Source organism: Akanthomyces muscarius, chromosome 4 (genome assembly GCF_028009165.1).
Source record: "Akanthomyces muscarius strain Ve6 chromosome 4, whole genome shotgun sequence".
Taxonomy (NCBI): Eukaryota; Fungi; Ascomycota; class Sordariomycetes; order Hypocreales; family Cordycipitaceae; genus Akanthomyces; species Akanthomyces muscarius.
Window position 1 is genome coordinate 2,085,453 of NC_079244.1, and position 19,732 is coordinate 2,105,184.

Consider the following 19,732-nt stretch of genomic DNA (forward strand, 5'->3'; position numbering starts at 1 on the left):
ACAGCTGTGAAGCCAAATGTACGTCAAAGACAAGTCAGGACCACGACCAATAATGCAAACGCTGGGCGAGGGAGGTTGGGTGGGCTGATTGATGCTGGTGGGCAGCGGGCAGCCGGCGACTGGCGCGGAGGAATATTAGTATTGGGCGATAGATTGCCTCGGTGGCTGATTCAGTAGCCTGTAAAGCCCTGTAGCGCTGGGGCTTGTAGTGAATGTTTTAGCCCGGATCGACCTCGCTAGCGTGCTGGAGTGCGCTGTACTGAGTACTCTGGCTGGAAGCGTGCTGGGACTGCCAGTGGCGTTAGCGGGCTCTGCTCGGCTCTGGAATTTGACTGCCAATGGCGGGCTGGGCCAGGCGCTGGAATGCAGTCCAAAATTGGGGGCGGCAAGACTCACACGCTCAGGAACAATGCAGAATTGTAAAACAAAAAGATCGAATTGGTGGGTCCCCCAAAAAAAGGAAAAAGGAAAGTGCAGGTTGAAATTGGCCAGCAATTTACAGCCTTGCGGTTCGTCCGGATATCACACACAAAAGGGCGGTGATTCAGATGAGTCGTTTGCGCACAGGTGCGTTTGCCCGTGAAAAAAGTCGTAGACGGCGTGTTTCAATCGTCAGAATTCTCTTTCGTGTTTCTATTTTCTTTTCTTTTTCTTTTCAAGGAAAAGGAATCTCCGTTGTAGTATTCGTCAGTCGTAAGGGGAGTTTGTGATTGCTACCAGGCAATTCAAGACGGATAAAATTCCACACCAGGCGGCAAGGGAGAATCGATGACGGAAAAGAGAAAAGGGGGGAAGACCTTGTATTAGAAAAGGAAATTTGAACAAGTAAAGAAAAAAGAGACCACCCTCGATAATGTCGAAAAGGGAGAAACAATAGTGAAGAAGTATAAACCGAAAAGAAATAGGCGGTCCGGGGTGGACTAGGCCGTCCAGATATATTCAACAAAGCGCACTGCAAAGCACAGCGGCGAATCCTTCCTGTGCGACCAAAATAGATTTTTTTTTTCTATCCGTTTACGTTCGCGCCTGTGGTAAACACAACAAGGTACACGGCATACACAGAGATTCACGACAGCCAGCCAGTCCCAGCCCGGCGCGTAAATCTCGTGGCACCGCCCCGGCCGGTTCCAGCTTGCGGATACCACCCACGCCTGTCCAAGGCGGCCTTGCCTGCGCAGCAGCAGCCCTGGATAAGTGCATCGAATTGTAGACGCCTCCTGGCCATTCAAACGCCTGTGGCGCTCTGCCATCCTCACACACACAATGGCCCTTGTCCCGCACCAGCTCCGTTGTGGGTTCGTGCTTCTAAATCAGGATGGGCGATTGACCAGAAAGCAAATGTTTAATTCCTGCCGCCTTTGTTACAGATTCAAGGTTGTATTTTCTGCTTGGGCTTCGACAAGATCAAGCACGCTAGCACCGTTGGGCTCCTGTCTCCCCAGGAACATCCCTTGCCAAACCCAGCAGTGAAGCTTCCTCGGCCAACGGTTTCGGTCGCCCGTGGTGTCGTCTTACAAGACGTTACCAAACCAGCAGGGGTTGGCTGGCCTCAGCAGAGGCCGGCTGGGGGGGCCGGTTTCCATACTTGGCTCCTACGACTGGCGCTACCTCACAGTTGAAACCCGGGGTTGGGCTCTACATTCCTCTCACGGCACACCAAAGATACCTCCGACGATGGGTCTCAAGGACAGACAATAGAGAGGAACTTTTAAATTGTCATTGTCATCAGCATCATATTGCAATTTCAAGTTTGGGTCCCTCATCAAGCTTCTAACCCACGGGCATGGCAATCTCAGAGTTGCATTGTCGCCCACCCCAGGCCGGCCCCCTGGTCAGCCTGCCGCACTAGCCCCTCTCAGAGAGCGGCAGTAGCTGCATCTTGACTGGCTCTCGAGTGCTCCTCTGCATTCTTAGCTCCGATCTGAAGCCGGCCGGGGCAGCCTGATGATTGGTCCGTCGCAGATATCCCCTGGTTCGTACAGCATCTTGAAACACGCACCTAGGCGGGCCAGGGGCCAGCGCACTCGACCAGTACCAACATTAGTTGACTGCTTCTATTCTTCTCTTACTCCAGTCCTTACAGCGGGACACTCTGCGTCGCTCCTCTTGCGTCTGAGCATGTTTCTCGTAATACTCTCTTGTCCAATCGATGATGGCAAATTCTCGCTCTCGCAGGCGAATCAGGATGCGACCCGAAAGGCGTCAGAAGAATCCCCACGCAGCGTAGACGAGGTTCTGAAGTAGCCTAGACCGCTGCTTCAGTACGCGCCGCAATACCAACAACCAGCACAGGAGCATGATGCAGAGGCATTCTTGTTCGCCGCCGCGGGTGCTTCCGCTACCCAGCCATATTGCACCTGCCACGCTCGTTCGTACACTGCTTGACCAGCAAGGCAAACCGCCGTTTTGCTGCCAGTAGAGTACTGGCTCACACCAACCCCAGATGTGGATCGAGGTTCAACAGCAGAGGCACCGCGCGCCGAGCCACACCTAGGCCGTGTAACAGCCTGGCCGCCCCAAGTTTACACAGCGACAGAATGCGAATGACTTTGATACGCCACAATCAATCTATCACACTAACACAACTTATATAGAATTCGTGTAGGGACTGGTCTACCAGTGAGCCCCGTCTGGTCTGTAATGCTCCTACCAGCGATGCATGATCCACACACGAGCGCATCAAGCTCTTGAATCATGCAGGCCTCTTTTGACAGCCTGCTATAGCGCACAAGTTATAACTGCCCAAAAACGATCCACGCCACCAATGATAAGACATGGCTAGTCCAGACGAACAACGCAACAAGCTGGTCCGCTACTGTGGTACTGGATACGCTAGTTAGCGTCATCTTCTGTGTGCGAGCAATTCCATGGCAGCGCTCCTCTTGTCAGAAACTTGTCCGTCCTCCTCGAGTACCTGGCCTCGCTTAGACCTTTGCTTTACGTTGGTTGCCTAGTTGATGACATTGGGGAGAAAAAGTCTCTTCTGGCCCGTCTCTCCCATATTCTTGATGACTCTGCCGAGCCGACTTCTGTAGGGTGAGCAGCAAGGCCGCATTGCCAGGCCGACCGATATCCACAGCGGGCGATTCGCCTAAAGTTTAAACACAATCGTGTGCCTCGTCCCTACAGCAATGCAGTGGAAGGGGGGTGTGGTTGCGCATTCGCAAAGGCATATTGTATCTTGCTGGATGTAGTCAACTTCTGTGGCAAGCAGTCCTTGCAATTTGGCAGTGGTCAAGAGGCACGGTACGTCGAGGATCAAGCAGAATCCACATACTGAGTAGTTTGGTGCGCTGACAGGCGGTCACCCTCGCAGCGGCCGGCCATGCGAGGTCCGTCGCCATGCAGATGTCCAGACAAGCGGTCAATTTTCATCTTTGACTGCTATTCTGTGATGAATTTTTTTTTTACTCGCGTGAATCCAAGACTTGAAAAAGAAAAAATGTGCTTTCAAAGCCTCCCAAGGACGGATACACTGACATCCAATCGTCCGGACCAAACTAGCCGACGCCATTACAAGCGGGCTCGCCGCTCCCAGCACCTTGAAAGGATCCCTGCAGGTCCCTTACTTTTAGGCCGTTTTGTTTTTTTTGCTCAGGCGCCCAATATGCGCTGCGACAGCACAAACCTGCTCTTTACTAGGCTCGGTGGCTCTCCTGCATGCTGCATCCAGACAACGCCACCGGCATTGTTACAGGGCCACCCAGAAGCCTCCAATTGCCTGTTTTGCTTTTGACATGAAACCACGGCCGCAGCTGTTCCTGAGTGGACAATTTCCGTTCGAATGAGAGGGCATCGCCTCCCCCTTGCCTTGCTTCCTGGTGTAAAGCGCAGCAAAGACAATGAGCATCATTGACGCCCCGACAATCAATGCCAGCACCGCCCATGTGTCTCGCCAGCCAATGAGCCTTGGCAGTTGCAATCTGTCCATGAAATCCCGTTGCAGGCGTCATTTCATTCACCAGCAATGTTCCAGTCTCCATTCTCCTGCTAAGAGTGGGAGCCCGGAACACTTGATCCCTTCCGCCAGGTTCCAGTATAAGTCTGTAACTGGCCCAGTGCTGGAATGTGGCCACGCTGGCGCGCCCAGCCACGACGACACGCAACCTTTTTCTTCTCGTAACTTGTCTCCAAACCCAACCCTAAAAAAAGAAACCCCTGAAAAAAACCGTCCGCATTCCGGCCGCGAACGCTATTGCCCAATGAACCTAGCGGATCCAGCCGTGGCTCATCATCACCTCTTGGTCGCTAAATAGAGGACCCCGTTGAGGGAGGAATATGCTACTCAACCTTGTTTACTGCCAGCCGAGCCCAGTATCTTTCTAAAACTTGATGCTGAAACTGTCGGCTTGAGACCACTCTACGCGGGTCTCTCCACGGTGGCAACACGATGGTTCCTGAAAGCACATTCCAAACCGCCCGTCCACTCTTAATTACAGCCTCATATCCGCACCGTGATGCAATCTACAAGGCGATCCATTCTCTTGCCATTTGCTCTGCGCACACGCCCTCATTGGCACCGGTACTTTGACAAGATGTATCTTTTTGTTTCCCTTGCTCTTCTTCATGCTTCGTCTTTTCGCTAGGAAAAGCACCTTGTTCGCTTACTTATGCCGTGCGCACAGCCCAGTCGTGACTAGTCACTAACCAGCTTATGCATCGCATTTTTACCAAACCATCATCGGTCTTACTCCTCGTTTGCGATTTTCCTTTTCAGAGAGACAGCCCGCAGGATCTGCCAAGCAATACAAAGAAGCAAATATAGAGCATCACAACCCCGACCGGAGTCGATGCCTTCTTCTTTACCACATATGCGTGGTAGATCTCTGCGCTTGCATATACAGCAACGAAACGCTGGCTCTGAACCCTACAAAAGGAAGCATAAAAGCGGCCAAGAAACCAGGCGAGATACGCAGCTGCATTTTTTAGTCATCATACTAGATTTTTAGCATGGATATCGGTCCCTTCGTTTGAATTTTCTCATCTTTCGAGGCTATGCATTCTTCCTACAGCTTTTCGGTCCAAGCATAGCTTCGCATCAACGGTGCTAGTCGTCACAATGCCACGAGAATCTTCGGCAGGGCCTGGTCACTAACCCCTGCAAGCCTTCTCGGCGGAACCGCTCCCTTGATCTTTTCACGCCGAAGCCTGGTCCGGGCTGCCGGTAACTGTCTGATAATATCACTGATTACCATCGATTCTTGGCAAGGGCATCTACTAGCCCGCCTGGTAGCTGCGCTGCGTACTATCCCTTGTACGGATATTGTTCCGGTACATATCTCGGCTCTGCTGGCTTTCCTTCCTGCCCTGCGTGCGCCGTGCGTCTGGTGGCGCATTACGGTGAGCGTACTGGTACCTTGCATGCTTGCGTCTCGCTGCTTTCTCTGTTGGCCTCGGAGCATGAGCCATGCCATGCCACTGTGCGTCGCAGTTTGCTTTATGCGCGCTCACCGTCAATTTCCGCCGTGATTGAGTCAACCCTTCCGTGCATGTTCAAGCAAACAATATTCCTGCACGTCGGAAAGGGGCGGTCTACTTTGTTAATTTCGATTTCTGCGCCAATATTCAAGCCTTGACCATCGTGACATGAGCCTCACTTTGAGGGAGAAGATAGTGGCCTACAAGACCGCTGTCGTCCGATTCTTCAAGTCGTCACCTCGTGAGCCTCCCTTTGGTCGCTACCACGCGGCGGTAAAAATCAATTAAACTCTGGCCCCTACAAAGAACCCAAATCGGTAGAGTCTCTTCTTTTCGGTGTGGGTTCAAAGACAAAAATTTAAACAAATCCCTCGATCCTCCTCTGTCGCCCCATCAGCCTCTCCCTTGGATCGCCTGTCTCAACCTCCACCGCTGCAAACCTTCACCATTCCGCCATCTGGCCAGGGCCAAGGCCAGGTTATGCTTTTCAACCCATCCACTTTCTCCGCCGTAGGCCGATTGTACCTGATGGCCTTGGGACGAGCTAAACAGCATCTAATCCTTGCCCTTCGTTTGGTGATTCGCTATCGCGTGGAATGCATGGCTTGCCATTGCCCTTCAGTGTGCGGGCTGGTGGCGCCGTCCGTCATCACACCATCTCGCCTCAACGCCGACTCTCTTTGATGCTAAAAAGTTGCCACTGGCCTTGTAACACGCAGGCCGGACGGAGCAGCGTCGGCAAGTCACATTTCTCGTCGCATCCTCCAATTTTTCCTGTTTCCCGATTCTCCGGTGTTCAGGCCCAAGATTGTCAGGTGTCAAGGCCGCCAATGTTCCCACAGGTCGTCATCTGCCCAGTGAACCCTTGCCTCTTCCTGCTACTTTTGCCCGGCAGTGGGCCCTCCTCGGGAATCGGTCAGTTCTCTGTCAGAACGATCTACTCTTTGCCTCGTAAGTTAGACAAGCAACGTTGTGTGCAGCTAGCTCTTCGTGCTCCGGAGCCGATGCACACCCCTCCCGACGGCCCAACTACGGTGGGCGTGCTACCTGTCTCACTTGTCTACAGGGGATGCTTTCGTAGGGGCCGCAAAAGGGCAGAGCTAGCTACTTCGATGAGCTACAGCAGAGCATTTTTGCATGTATCAAACAATTCAGTTTAATTCTTGGAAAATGACACCGAAGAACGGGACCGTGGCCCATGATTCGATACATATCGAACGCTCAGCTCTGCGCCCGGCGTCTCTTCGGAGTGGGAGGAGCGCACGGGATGTACTATGTGGCAGAAATATATTCGCTGCGTAGATTTGAATAACGAATCGGCCAAGGATCTCTTCCTGGGTATGAGTGGTAACTTAGATGTTGTCTTACCCCGTCGGGCGATGAAGTGTCACACGTAGTGTAAGGCTGGCCAAGCGCTCTTCGCCAGCGTTACTCTCTTTTCGCCAAGGCCTCGCAAGAATTTTGAGGGAAAGATTTGATCCCTTGACTATTTGCCCTCGTAGTGCCGTCGCATTCGTGGTTTCTCAATGGCGCACTGTGTCGGCCTACTAGCTTGCGCCTCAGTGGTCAAGCGCAGACATTGTCGGCACGTTTCTGGAGAGAAACTCCTCCATGTTCTTGCTCGCGTCAAGACAAAGTCTAAGTCTTGAACCTCGCCTTATCATATATGGATCAATCATTATATCAAGTGTTCTCGTGCTCGTTAGTAGTGATATCGTATTGCAGATTTCCGCGTAGATATACAGCGCTTACAGTCGCGATTTATGATTAACGTGAGTTGCGCCGAGGTGCGCACTGAAGCTGTTCCTCGCCGATAACGAAGTATGCTATATTTCAAAAGCCTTCTAGAGCGGCTTCTTGCTGCGCCAACTCCTACAGTCTGCGGCCTCCTATGCAAGGACTAAACTCGTAAGGCTGACTTGCGCGTCGCCCAACCCCGCACAGCCTCGCTCTCTGCCCAACCTCGATGACTTCTCCCACCAAACGCTTGCATCACGTCTCACACAACAAGAATGGAGGCTCTTGCGCTTTTTGGCATTGCCTGCAACGTTCTGCAGGTCCTCGGCTCTGTGGAGCAAGCCATCAGGCTCGGAAGAACAATCTACAAGAAGCGCAGCGTTGATCCAGAGCTCGCTCGCAATATCGCCGCCTTGAACACGTGTATATAAGAGCTGGACTCGTCTCTACAGAACTCGACCGATGCCGCAACACAGGACACAAAAGATCTTGTCTTTATTGCCAAAGAATGCCTCGGCTGTGGCGCCAAGACAAAGGAGCAACTGCAGAAAATTTCCGACCTTGCTCCAGTCGGCAGCCGTCTCGGTGTACTTCGAGCTTGGGCAGCGGCGGTCACATGGGGCAAGAGAGAGTTGGACGAGCCGGAACGTACTATGCGCGCTCGCCAGCATGTTCTGGAGACCCAACTACTGGTTCGCATCTGGTAAGTAAAACGTACACAAGAAACAGCAAGCGCAGGATGACTTAGATTTATGTCGTAGCAAAAAGTCTGATGCTATGACTATCAGAAGTCGAGATTATTTTGAGAGTCTCAACTCTACCTTGCAATCATTTATCTTGGCTTGTATGCAGGGCCAAATGACGTTGGAGAAAATCATGGAAAGCCAATCCGAATCGATTAAGGATTACGTCTTAGTTGAGGCAAACAAAACTCGCGAGTCCACCAAGAATAGCATCTGCGAAGAGTCTCATCGGATTGAAAGCAATATTTCAATGACTCTACAAACGATGCGGGCGGCCGAATCAAGCAAAAAGGACCTTGAAAGGCTATCAGAGAGTCTGCGGTACCCCAGCATGGATTCTCGCCGTAAACAGATCGAAGACCCGCAAGAGGAAACGTTTAAATGGATATTTAAATCTCCCAGTCACAATCAGTACCGGGTAAGTTACTCTCGCAGAAGTCTTTACAAGGACGAATTTCGCTGTCCGAGCACCTGTTTTGGTATGACGTCTAGTTGGAAGGAGTTCTATTGTAATGCCACAAGTTCCGCTAAAACTTGACTAGGATTCGAATGTTCGTTGGAACGATTTCCCAAATTGGCTTCGGGCGAGCAATAGCCCCATGCCATACTGGATCACCGGCAAGGCCGGCTCCGGCAAAAGCACGCTCATGAGGTACTTGGCGACACACGAGCGGGCCTACGACATGCTGAGCATTAAAGGTACCAAGATCACAATTTTGAGTCACTACATGTGGGCAGCGGGTGATCCTCTACAGCGAAGTGTGGTCGGCCATCTTTGCTCGCTGCTCCATCAGCTTCTTTGGGACTGCGACGCGCTTGGCAGCTTAGTCCTCAGCCATTTCAAAGATGCAAGAAGGAAACGACTGGTCAGCGATTGGTCAAGAAAAGATTTGGAAGCCGTTCTGAACTTTTTGTTTTCCATTTCACGGAGGAGCTTTTGCCTCTTCCTAGATGGTGTTGATGAGGCCGAGGATCAAACTGCCCTGATTAAGTTGGTGCAAAGACCTTGCAACATAGAACGGGTCCGGGTCTGCTTGTCAAGCCGGCCCGAGCCAGTTCTACGAAAGTACTTTCAGAGCTATCCGTTTCTATATATGCAGGATCTGACAGCCCAAGATATTCAATGGTACACGAAAGACATACTACGCTGTTCAAGTCTACACCTTGACGGGCAACTTGATTGGCTTGTCACAAACATATGCGTAAAATCGGAGGGTGTCTTCCTATGGGTGCGCCTAGCGGTCAAGAGCCTTGAAGTTGGAAGCTGCTATGAAGAGAAAATCGGCACGCTGATGGCCCGTCTGGACGCGCCTTGCCGAGAGATTTGGGACAACTATACCTGGCGATGTGGACAGGCGAGGTCGAGCAAAATCCAGCGCATCAGCAAGATGCATCTCGGTGCTTGGGCATAATGCTGGAGTATCTGGAGTATCGAAACATCATGCCATCGAAAATGGACATTGCGCTTATGACGCTAATGTTAAATCCGAGCCTTGCAACCGCGCTCCTTTCAAACCAGGGTGAAGCTGAGGCTAAAAGGTTTGATGACCTTTGGGAAGAAACCCTTCAAATTGTGGACTTGAAAACTGCAGGCTTGTTGGAGGTTGGCAAAGACTACGAGGTTAGATTGATTCACCGATCGGCATATACGTTTCTGCGCGAGTCTGCGCTAGCACAACAAATTCTGCACACGGACAAAACGATGCCAAAGCAGCGACAACCTGGACTTATGAGCGGTCTTTTGGCCTACATTCTCATTTGTCGCAAGCGCAGAAACGGCCCCGATAGTGACGACTCCGATAGTGACGGCTCCGATAGTGACGGCTCCGATAGTGACGGCTCCGATAGTGACGGCTCCGATAGTGACGGCTCCGATAGTGACACTTCAACCCGTCCCGTGGATGCCGATAACGTTAGCCACCAGAGCGTTAACAGCCCGACAGCTCAGCTACGCAGCACTTGGTTGCCACTTAGCTTCAAGTTTTGTCTTTCTCAAGAAATTCCGTCATGTTGCGAGTTTCTGGTGCCTTTACAACGCTACACCAGAGACTGGCAGTCGTCTGACAGCGAGGTTTGTAATCTGCTTTCACTCGTTCAAATCGTGTATAGAAGCTGCCGATGGACTTGGGGTCCGTGTCTGATTACATTTCGGGGTTTGTCTGGTATACCGTATCGGTATAAAACATATGATCCTGATTTTATTGGTGCCGCTGCATCTGTGGGCTTCTTTGACTATGTCTGGGCGTCGATGAAGGAGTTTTACGCTACTTCACCCACCGGTATGAAGATATCGGCGCGTTACGAGGATTACATTCTCAGAGCCGCAGAGTCTGCTAATACTGGATCAGGTTTCGACCCCTGTCGATATTGCGGCTGATGCAGTTGATGGCAGACAACAGGGAGCCAGTCACAGTTAAGAACTCAATGAACGATGTCGACTCATCGTGGGAAAACCATCGGTTTCAGATCAGCAACGATGTCTTTTCCAAGATTACTGATTACGTCCGACAACCAGCTCCCGGCTGGAGCCATTATTGTATGCACAGGGCTTTGCTGGGTCTGCTCTATGCGGGATACAGCCAACCAGATAGCATGCTGATAACCCTCCGTCGCCGCGCGATCGCCCCAGAATATCATTACCGTATATGCTGGACCAATGATGTGGGCCGATATTTCACAATTACCAGCTCCGACAAGGGAGCTATTTTTATTCATACTAATGCCAAAACGATACTGTTGCTCTTCTTAGCTGGTGTGAGCGAGAGGCTTGCCGAAGGCCCCCCTCTATTTTCGGAGATTATTGCTGCCGTTGGAAACATCAACACGCCATACAAGTTTCGGCTCATCGCTCTTCAGCCTCCAAGGGAAAGTGATATGAACAATGAAAATGGTGGAGATGATCAAGATGATGGATTGAAAGAATGGAACGAGAGCGCAAATTCGCGGGATTCTGCATGGGCTTTGTTAAGTCTTTTTGGGTAGCAGCCGATTTTTGCGGCACCGGCGAGGATACGAAAGCCCACGAGTACACAGACCTGAAGGCTATTAAGCATGCCACGATGGAGGCAGTTCTCAGTGGTTCATACAGCACGTGTGACGACACGCATGAGAGTGTTTCGTCAATTGTGGTACCTGGCTTGAATCACTATGCCCGAGAAACTTTTCCCGAGCTGTGTGAGGTACCAAACGAAGCGTTTAAGAAGCTGCTTCTTCAAAATGGCCTTCTCCATGATCATGACGAGTGGCCGCCGCAGACGTATGTTCCGACTGAAACCGAAATGGGAACCGCGCAAAGCTCAAGCTGATAGGTATAGTGCTGAATTATCGCGGCCGTTGATCTTCTCTACCCATGCCTAATCAACATGTTACTAGGTATACGCCAGTCGTTTACAAAAGCACTGGGGCCGCCACTTAAGTACAAGCAGTGGCTTATTATATTTTATATAATTTCCTCTTTTATTTATTCATTTTATTCTTCTTACTTCTTTTATCCTACTTATTTCTCTCTTTTTTCTTTTTTCTTTCTTTTACTATACTGTAATTCTTTCGCTACCGCCTTGTGAAGGTCTTTACTGCATCTCAACGCTGTTAATTTATTGTCAGTCTCCGTATTGCGATAACGTCTAGCTATTATCTTAGTGTTAGCTCCATTTGGTAGTCTAGCAGCAAACTCTAGCAGTCGTTGCTGAAAGCCGGCTAGCTCGAACAGCATGAAACCGGTCGCGTCCGATCGCGAAATGGGCTAGCAGAGGCTGAAGATGCGCCCGAACTCGCACTATCCCCTAAACTTTAAATTAAACTCCGCAGCGTTGTGCTAACAAGCTGTCGACGTTAAAACACGGGCCTCGTAGAGATTTTCCTCCTCTTATGTTCTCCAACACCATTTAAAAAGTCTCAGCCGTCAACTGAAAACACCACCGAACACCACCATTCACAACACCAGCGCATCGCGGATTGCAACGGCGTATATCGTTCCACCATGTCGCACACGCCCACGGGTCGCCGCTTCAAGGCGCAAGAGTTTACGCTCCCGTCCGGTAAAAAGATCATTGCCAGCCTGCCGGGCGACATCCCCACGCTGCGCAAGCAGCACAGCGAGAGCGACGCCGACGTCGTGGAGCACGGCTCCGACGCGCACATCAACTACCTGCGGCAGGTGCACTCGCACCACGAGGGTCGGCGCGACGAGATGCGCGCCCGGCTGGGCGACGCCGCGTCCGAGTGGGAGGAGACGCACCGCCAGCTCACGTCGGTCAGCATGGAGCTTGAGAAGCTGGCGCGGCGCGAGTCGGCGCTGGACCACAACTTTGACAAGTTTGGATACAACAAGCACCTCAGGACGTACGACGGCGTCCTCGGCGACGGTGGCGGCGTCGGGGGCGGATCCGGCGCGGGGGGTGCCGCGACGAGTGGCGTGTCGACGCCCGGTGATCTGGAGACGGGTGGTGATGAAAAAAGACATCGACATGGCAGGGGAGATAGTACGAAGCTGTTCAAGATGCCGGTTGTGAGGCAATGGTTTCATCGCGGCGTTATTTGGCGTGCGGCGGGACAGACTGAGATTATGGCCATTGAGCTGTTCTTTGATCTTTTATATGGTAAGTCGCCTCTGTTCAGCTCGTCAAAGGCAATCATCTAACATCTCCTAGTCGGTATTATTCACTCTAATGGCGAGCACATGGCTGAGGAGCCGACCGGCCATGAGCTTCTGCGATTTGCCATTACATTCATCATGTCGTGGAAGATTTGGACTGAAATTACCTACGCCTTGAGCTGGTTCGAATCCGACGACGTCTTGACCAAAGTTGAGGTGCTCTTCAACCTCGCATGTCTCCTCGGGTACGATTGACGATTTTCTTCTTATTTTATCTCTGGGCAGGCAGGCCTAGAATATACTGACTTTTGACGGGCAGCTTCACTACCAACATGATTAGTAGTCTCAACGAGGACCCCGCGCACAACACGTACGCCCAGCTGGTCGGCTTCTACCTGGCCACGCGCTACGCGGTCGCCTTTCACTTTGCCATCAACTACTTCCTGCTGCCCATGATCCGTGGCTTCATGCTCGCCTCATGCATACAGGTCGTACTGCCGACGGCGCTCTGGATCGGCAGCATCTACGTCGAGATGCCGAACCGCCTCATCCTCATCTGGATCGCCATTGTGCTCGACATGTGGGGGCAGATCTTTTACTTTGCGCCTGTGCAGTACACGCTCCGCTACAAGGAAGAATCGGACACGCCGTTTACCAGAGGGATTAGAAACATGTTTGACTACATGCCGGCTGTCAATATCGAGCATCGTGTCGAGCGCACCAACGCCTTTGTGTCTCTGGTTCTTGGGTACTCTGTCGTCGGCATCTTGTTTCAGAGCAATGGCGGCTACAACATTAATGCGTTTCTGGGCAAGGCCATTCTTGGTTTGTTGCAGGCATTCTTCTTCAATTGGATCTACTTTGACGTTGACGGCAACGGTATTGAGCTGCACGCCATCCGTCGGTCAGCAGTAGCAAGTAAGTGTCCTATGAGTATATTTTTCTACCAACTTTGTATACTAACCATGTTGTATCAGTGGGCATCTGGAACAATGCTCACCTGCCTTTCATTATGGGCTACATCATTGCCACATCGGCCTTGTCGCGACTTGTCCTTGCGTCCGACATGTCCAACACGAACCCAGAGCAGCTAACGGAAAGCTACCGCGCGCTAGCGGAAGAAGAATTCGGCACCGGTGTGCGCTATTTCTACTGCCACGGTTTGGCGATTGCCCTCTTGTCCATGACGGCCATTGCCATCAGCCACAAGCACCACTCGGTGGGCACGCCACGACTGGCCAAGAAGTATCGTCTGGCAAACCGCGTGGCCATGGCTATCATTATGTTTTTCCTGCCGCTGGCCACGGAGCTCAAGTCTTTGTATCTCATCTCCATCACTTTAGGCTTGATTAGCTGGGTGCTTATTCTCGAGCTCTGGGGTGGCTCGCTTAAGGGCCACTCATTTGTTGGAGAGACAGACTGCACCCGCAAAGCAGTTAGGGGGACCAAGGAGGAAGAGGATGCCAATCTACCCCCTGTTATGTAATTATCTAGGGATCTTCACCAAGTTGCTCGTTGAAAGTTGGTAAATTGTGTCGAGCGTGTGGTGTACACGTGATGGTGGTAGTATTTACTTCTCGATACACTGAAGCGCGAGCCCAGGTTTGTTCTTTTACATGTATATAGTCTGATAGTATGCGAATTAGAAATTGTTAACTTCTGCAAGGCCATCGTATATTACCTCGCGAAGCAAATATACCTTGAGCATGACAGTGGCTGGCCAGCGACAGCCGGACCCAACACCGGCGCTAAACGGATCGACCAGCTTCACCGATGGAGAAAGCCACGCCGCCGGCCGGCAACCCCAAGGAAAAAACGGGCCAGATATCTTCGTTCATCTTCAAAAGTCTCCGGGGAGGGTTTCAGCATTGCATGCGAGAGGAACCACCACCAACGGGTGATCAGTTGCCATGGAGATAGGCAAGACCAGCCTTGGCAACTCGAGGAGGACGAAGAAATGGGCCACCAAGACCCGGACAGGCTGCGCCACTTGCAGGTAAGTCACAGACGTGTCAGCAGCAGACGCCGACGTTGCAGGCTGACTGACGCCTTTTCTCTTCCGCCATTCAGACGACGACGCATCAAATGCGATGAAGGAGTACCATCATGCAAGAGATGCATCTCTACTGGCCGCGACTGCGAGGGGTATCGCCATGACGCCACCAGCCACGGCGCAGCCGGCATCCTGGCCGTCTACCACGAGCCAGTGCAGAGCATCGCCCCGGCCGGCGTCGACGCCAGCCACGCCGAGCGCAGCGCCTTTGCCATGCTGCACGGCGAGTGCGTGCGACGCATGGCCGGCCTTTTCAGCGAGTCCTTCTGGACCGTCGACGTGATGCGCGCAACGCAGGTGTACCCAGCCATCTGGCACGCGGGGCTCGCTATGGGGAGCATGCACCGCGCGACGTGCATCACGGCGCCGACACCGCAGGCGCGCGCGTCGCGCCAGCGCCACGAGGCCTTTTCCCTGGGCCAGTTCAATGCAGCCGTTCTGTCGGTGCTCGAGCTGACGAAAAAGCCAGCGCTTTCGGATGCTGACAAGGAGACCATCCTGCTCGCCAGTACCCTCTTCACCGGCCTGTGCTGCCTGCAGGAAAACTACGAGCAGGCGTCGCGGCATGCCAAGGGTGGCAATCGCCTCTACTGGAGATGGAAGTACTGGAAGCAGCATGATGGCGACGAAGAGGATGGCCCTGATGATGATGATGACGAAGACGCTGACTTGACTTGCACGACGGAAAACTACCGGGCTGATTACCAGGGATCGCGGAGGAGCGGCTGCGTCTTGACAACCAAGTCACTGACGGCTGTCTTTACACACTTTGAGCTGCAATTCTGCAGTCGCTTCCGCACCGTCGACATCCCCGAGTGGCGCTGGCGCAACAAGGCGCACAAGTGCTCCGCGGCCCCTTTTGCGTCGGCCGTCGACGCCTACACGGAGCTGCAGCCGCTCCTGACAGGCTACTGCCATATGGGACGGTACCTCAGCATCCCCCGCGACGTTGCCGAGCTGGAGCCCGTCTGGCGCAGCGTCAAAGCCTACGTCGGCGAGCTGCTCGCCTGGAAAGCCAAATTCGACGACCTGCTCGCCCGCCTCACCATGCCGCCTCCCGACGAGGCAGAAGCATACAAGATTCTCTGCCTGCGCTTTCTATGGATGACACTCGAGACGAGCCTCTCCCAAAGCGAGGGCACCGGGGAAATGGTTTGGGACGCAAGGGGGCCAGACATGGAGCGCGTCACGGCCTTTGCCGAGACGCACTTTGCCGCGCGGTGCCAGCCCACCAGCGGCCCACGATCCTTTACATTTTCCTTTGCCATGAGTGTGTGTGAGGTGCTCACGTTTTTGGGCACCAACTGCCGCGACGGCGGGATTCGCCGGCGGCTGATTGCGCTGCTGCACGGCTGGCGCGAGCGCGACGGCATGATGGACGCACGGCTGCTGGCACTCCTGGTGCACACGGTCATGGTGCTCGAGGAGAATGCGTTGAATGGCATGCAGGCACCGCACGAGGGCTGCACGTGCGTACCGGGAGGGCGATTCATCTGCAACGACCACAGGGTGTGCCTGATTGACACGCAGTTCCTGGGGGAGCGCAGCGCCACCATTGTGCTGACGACGGCGGGCATGCTGAAGAATGAGCTACCGCCGTACGAAACGAGCGTGAGCTGGTGACGGATATCCCCAAGGCTGGCTGGCGGATGCTAGCTATGTTCACAGCATTTTCTTTTACAAGATGACGACCGACGTTGAACACGGCGATTATGCATCCATTGAACTGACTTTTGTTTCCCAGTTGCTTCATCTGCATAACGCTGTTTGCCAAAATCACGAATTAATACGTAAAATAAAGGCAAAACGTGGTCTACTGTTGTGCAGGAAATAAAGCTTGATAGGGTGGTTCTATGGCTGACTGGTTGCTGATGTGCTCTCCAGACAGTGGTCGCAGATGTGGTTGTGCAATGTCCATTTCTACTTACAAGAAACTCGGTGGCTCAGGCTAGGTGTCAGTGGGTGTCAATGAAACGTAACGAAAGATGTGTCCATAGGAACGTGTCATGCCGGAAACCCTGATTGCTGAGGCTGATACGCACGCGGGCGAAGACACGAACTGGGCAACGATCAGTCACACAGGAGTTGTCGGACTAGAACTTCCCCGCTGAAAGGCGGAAACCACGTCGATCATCCGAGCGAAAATCGTCATGTACGGGACAGTTGCCAGAGGTTTTATGTTTGCCCACTCAGCTTTCGCTATAAGCCCAGCTACTTTAGTGCCTGGCGTACCCTCGTTCCCCGCTTCGCACATCCAATCCCTTTGACTGCCGAGAGGGAGCATGCGGGTATCTTTAGGGATCCACGTCCAATTACTGGTAGCTGGTCGGGAAAAAATCAGGTAACTACTTGGTTTTAGTACAGGAGCTTCATGTGCGCCACAAATTCTGTGGCGTGCCGATACCAGCAAGTACTAGATAGCTCCTATCGATAATGTCGACAAGTGCTAAATTTCTGCCAAAGTTCTTAGCTTTAAAGTAGTGTTAAGTATTTTTGCTAGTGGAGCTAGTGACTTACTTGCTCTTTCTCCGCAGTTGAAGGGGTACATACCCCGTATATACTGAGCGTGGCTATACGAAGTACAATGTCCACATGTCTAAGTTTATCGTTTTGTCAGTTGGTCGCTACCTGCCTATTTAGCCGCATCGGCTATGACACTAGGATGACTGTGATGCAACGTTGTTGTTCGGATCTCGCCTCGGCTGGCACATGACGATGGGGAAATGCCTTGTCCATAGTCTCATGAGGACAACTTGGAAGGCAAACTGGCATTATAAGTAGTTGAAGTGTGTGAGGTGCAATCTGTAGACAAGACAGGTCTGATATCGTCTGAACAACGGCGACTCAACACAAAATGACTTGGCGTGTACTCTTCTCACTAGCCACAGGGTTCATAATCAGTACGTTTGTTCGGCAAAGATCAGAAATAGCCCTCATGGGTTCAATCAAAGCCGTAGTTGCTGACTAGCTATAAGAGCTGGCTAGCTGTCAGCTTACAGGCATACCAACGACGCCATATACGCACTCTGACGATGTCTTCCAGTTCAGCAAAGTGAAGCAGGTGGTCGTCGACGCGGCATATGCGCAGCACCGCGACTCTGAGGGCCAGACTCTTATTCCACCCACGCTACGCGAGTTTGCCGATACTTTTTCAAAAGACTTGCAGGCGTTTGGTATACATGTCAGCGTAGTTGAGGGTTCCAGCAACTCGGATGGCGACATCTTCCTCACTCTCGGTAACTCCACCGAGAGTCAAGATGCCGCAGGCCGGCCAACTTCAGAGGGCTACAGTCTCGCCGTCACAAGCTCTAGCATCACCATTACCGGCGCGAGTCCTCTTGGGGCATGGTGGGGAACAAGGACCGTTTTGCAGCAGGCCGCTCTACAAGACGGCTCCATTGCCGCGGGCACCGGCAACGACGCACCTGGCTGGAGCACCCGTGGCATGATGCTTGACGCCGGGAGACATTTCTACCCCAAGGACTTCATCACGGACATGTGCGCCTACATGTCATTTTTCAAGCAGAATACCCTTCAGCTCCATCTCAGCGACAATGTCATTATATCGACGATTGATCGGAACAACTTTATGGACATTTACGCTCGATTCCGGCTGTGGTCTGAGAGTGAGACGGTTCAAGGTCTGAACACTCATCTCAATGAATCATATACGCAGGAGGACTTTGAAGAAATCCAGAGCAAGTGCGCTGCCAGGGGTGTCACCATCATACCCGAGATAGAGGCGCCGGGCCACAGTCTCCCGTTCGTGCAGTGGAAGCCACAAATAGGTTACGAGGGAGACTTGAGTCTGCTGAACATTTCACACCCAGACACAATTCCTACTCTCAAGACCGTGTGGCGCGAGTTTTTACCATGGTTTCACTCCAAGGTCGTTTCCATCGGCGCAGACGAGTACCATGGGCCAGTGGAGGACTACAACAACTATGTCATTGCCATGAATGACTTCATCGGTGAATCTGGCAAGAGGATCAACATTTGGGCGACCTTCCCTCCCCGAACGAGCCAGTCAGCTCCCCAAATTCCCACCAGCGTCTCCATTCAGCACTGGGCATATGTCTTCGACAATCCTCTCGAGGACTACATCAAGAACAACTACTCCGTCATCAACTCTGACGAAATGTACTATATTGTGCTCAAATGCTGCGACTACTATGGCTCTATCGATCTCGATACCGTATTCGCAGGAAATCCTGCCACACAAGGTGCTTGGTCTCCCTACATATTCAGCAAGTCCAAAGCCTCGGACAACCCTTCCCGTTCTGAACCCCTCGTTGAAGGTGCCATTTCTCCAATGTGGAATGACCGTGGCGCAAACACTAGCGTCTACTCGGAAGCTTACTACGCCTGGCGAGAGGGCATACCCGCATTAGGTGACAAGCAATGGGGTGGCAACCTGACCAAGGCCCAGTACGATGATGTTCTTCCCAAACTCTGGGGTCATATTCCGGCTCAAGATCTCGAGAGGAGTATCCCTTCGCAAGGGAGCAATATTTTCGAGTACAACTTCATCGGTCAGGGCGAGTCTATAGAGGACCTTTCACCGAACGCATACCACGCAACTACTGATTGCGAGCGGACATCTTCGACTGTGCTTATCACGCCGACTTGCTCACTGACCACGCCTCTGGACTCCAAGGGAAGAGACTACACGCTTTCAATGACGATTCAGGTCGATGAGCTCAATGATGTGACCAACACAACTCTCATCTCTGGTCGCGATTCCGTCCTCATGCTCACCCCGGACATTACTCTTTTCGCATCGGGCAACTATTATCGCCTCAATAGCACAATTCCGCTGAAAAGGAGAGTCGGGCTTAAGATTATTGGACGAGGAGCGCAGACATTTGCAACGGTCGATGGCGGCGAAGAGCAAGAATTCCTTGCCCAAATAGGAGTGGACAACAAGAAAATAGTCCCGGCTCCCATGGCAATTGAAGCGCCTTTAAAGGCCATTACTGGATGGACTGGAGAGGTGGTTGGGTTTAATCTTACAAGTGAGGCGTAGCGGCTCTTAGTCTCGTCAATTTATTGCAGAATGAAAAGCACTTGAGGCAGTCACACGGGAGCCTATTCTGCTTCAGCCTACGTAAAAAAAAGGAGTTTCTGCCCGTAGACCAGTGGATCGGGGTACTAATTTATTCCACATAAGGATTTATTGTTGTCCAG

At 52.3% G+C, this 19,732-nt stretch overlaps 5 protein-coding genes across 6 annotated transcripts; all 5 read left to right on the top strand.

Moving 5' to 3' along the window:
- Positions 1-7,430: 7,430 nt before the first annotated feature.
- Positions 7,431-9,104, top strand: LMH87_011365 (uncharacterized protein; the record flags this gene model as incomplete). The annotated part of the gene is made up of 4 exons (XM_056200495.1): positions 7,431-7,578; positions 7,642-7,858; positions 7,917-8,316; positions 9,015-9,104. The coding sequence occupies 4 exons, from the start codon at positions 7,431-7,433 to the stop codon at positions 9,102-9,104; spliced, it is 855 nt and encodes a 284-aa protein (XP_056052338.1).
- Positions 9,105-9,243: 139 nt separating this feature from the next.
- Positions 9,244-10,275, top strand: LMH87_011366 (uncharacterized protein; the record flags this gene model as incomplete). The annotated part of the gene is made up of 2 exons (XM_056200496.1): positions 9,244-10,177; positions 10,247-10,275. 2 exons carry the CDS (start codon positions 9,244-9,246, stop codon positions 10,273-10,275), a joined length of 963 nt encoding a protein of 320 aa, XP_056052339.1.
- A 1,602-nt stretch (positions 10,276-11,877) lies between these two features.
- Positions 11,878-13,978, top strand: LMH87_011367 (uncharacterized protein; the record flags this gene model as incomplete). Its single annotated transcript, XM_056200497.1, has 4 exons — positions 11,878-12,496; positions 12,548-12,737; positions 12,812-13,410; positions 13,470-13,978. The coding sequence occupies 4 exons, from the start codon at positions 11,878-11,880 to the stop codon at positions 13,976-13,978; spliced, it is 1,917 nt and encodes a 638-aa protein (XP_056052340.1).
- Positions 13,979-14,402: 424 nt separating this feature from the next.
- LMH87_011368 (uncharacterized protein) lies at positions 14,403-16,246 on the top strand (the record flags this gene model as incomplete). 2 transcript variants are annotated; one of them, XM_056200499.1, is made up of 3 exons in its annotated part: positions 14,403-14,488; positions 14,563-16,156; positions 16,214-16,246. In XM_056200499.1, the coding sequence occupies 3 exons, from the start codon at positions 14,403-14,405 to the stop codon at positions 16,244-16,246; spliced, it is 1,713 nt and encodes a 570-aa protein (XP_056052342.1). The 2 variants fall into 2 exon arrangements, with proteins under 2 accessions (XP_056052342.1, XP_056052341.1); XM_056200498.1 differs by lacking the exon at positions 16,214-16,246 and having other exon boundaries at positions 14,563-16,168.
- Positions 16,247-17,399: 1,153 nt separating this feature from the next.
- LMH87_011369 (uncharacterized protein) lies at positions 17,400-19,571 on the top strand (the record flags this gene model as incomplete). The annotated part of the gene is made up of 2 exons (XM_056200501.1): positions 17,400-17,445; positions 17,521-19,571. 2 exons carry the CDS (start codon positions 17,400-17,402, stop codon positions 19,569-19,571), a joined length of 2,097 nt encoding a protein of 698 aa, XP_056052343.1.
- Positions 19,572-19,732: the final 161 nt, after the last annotated feature.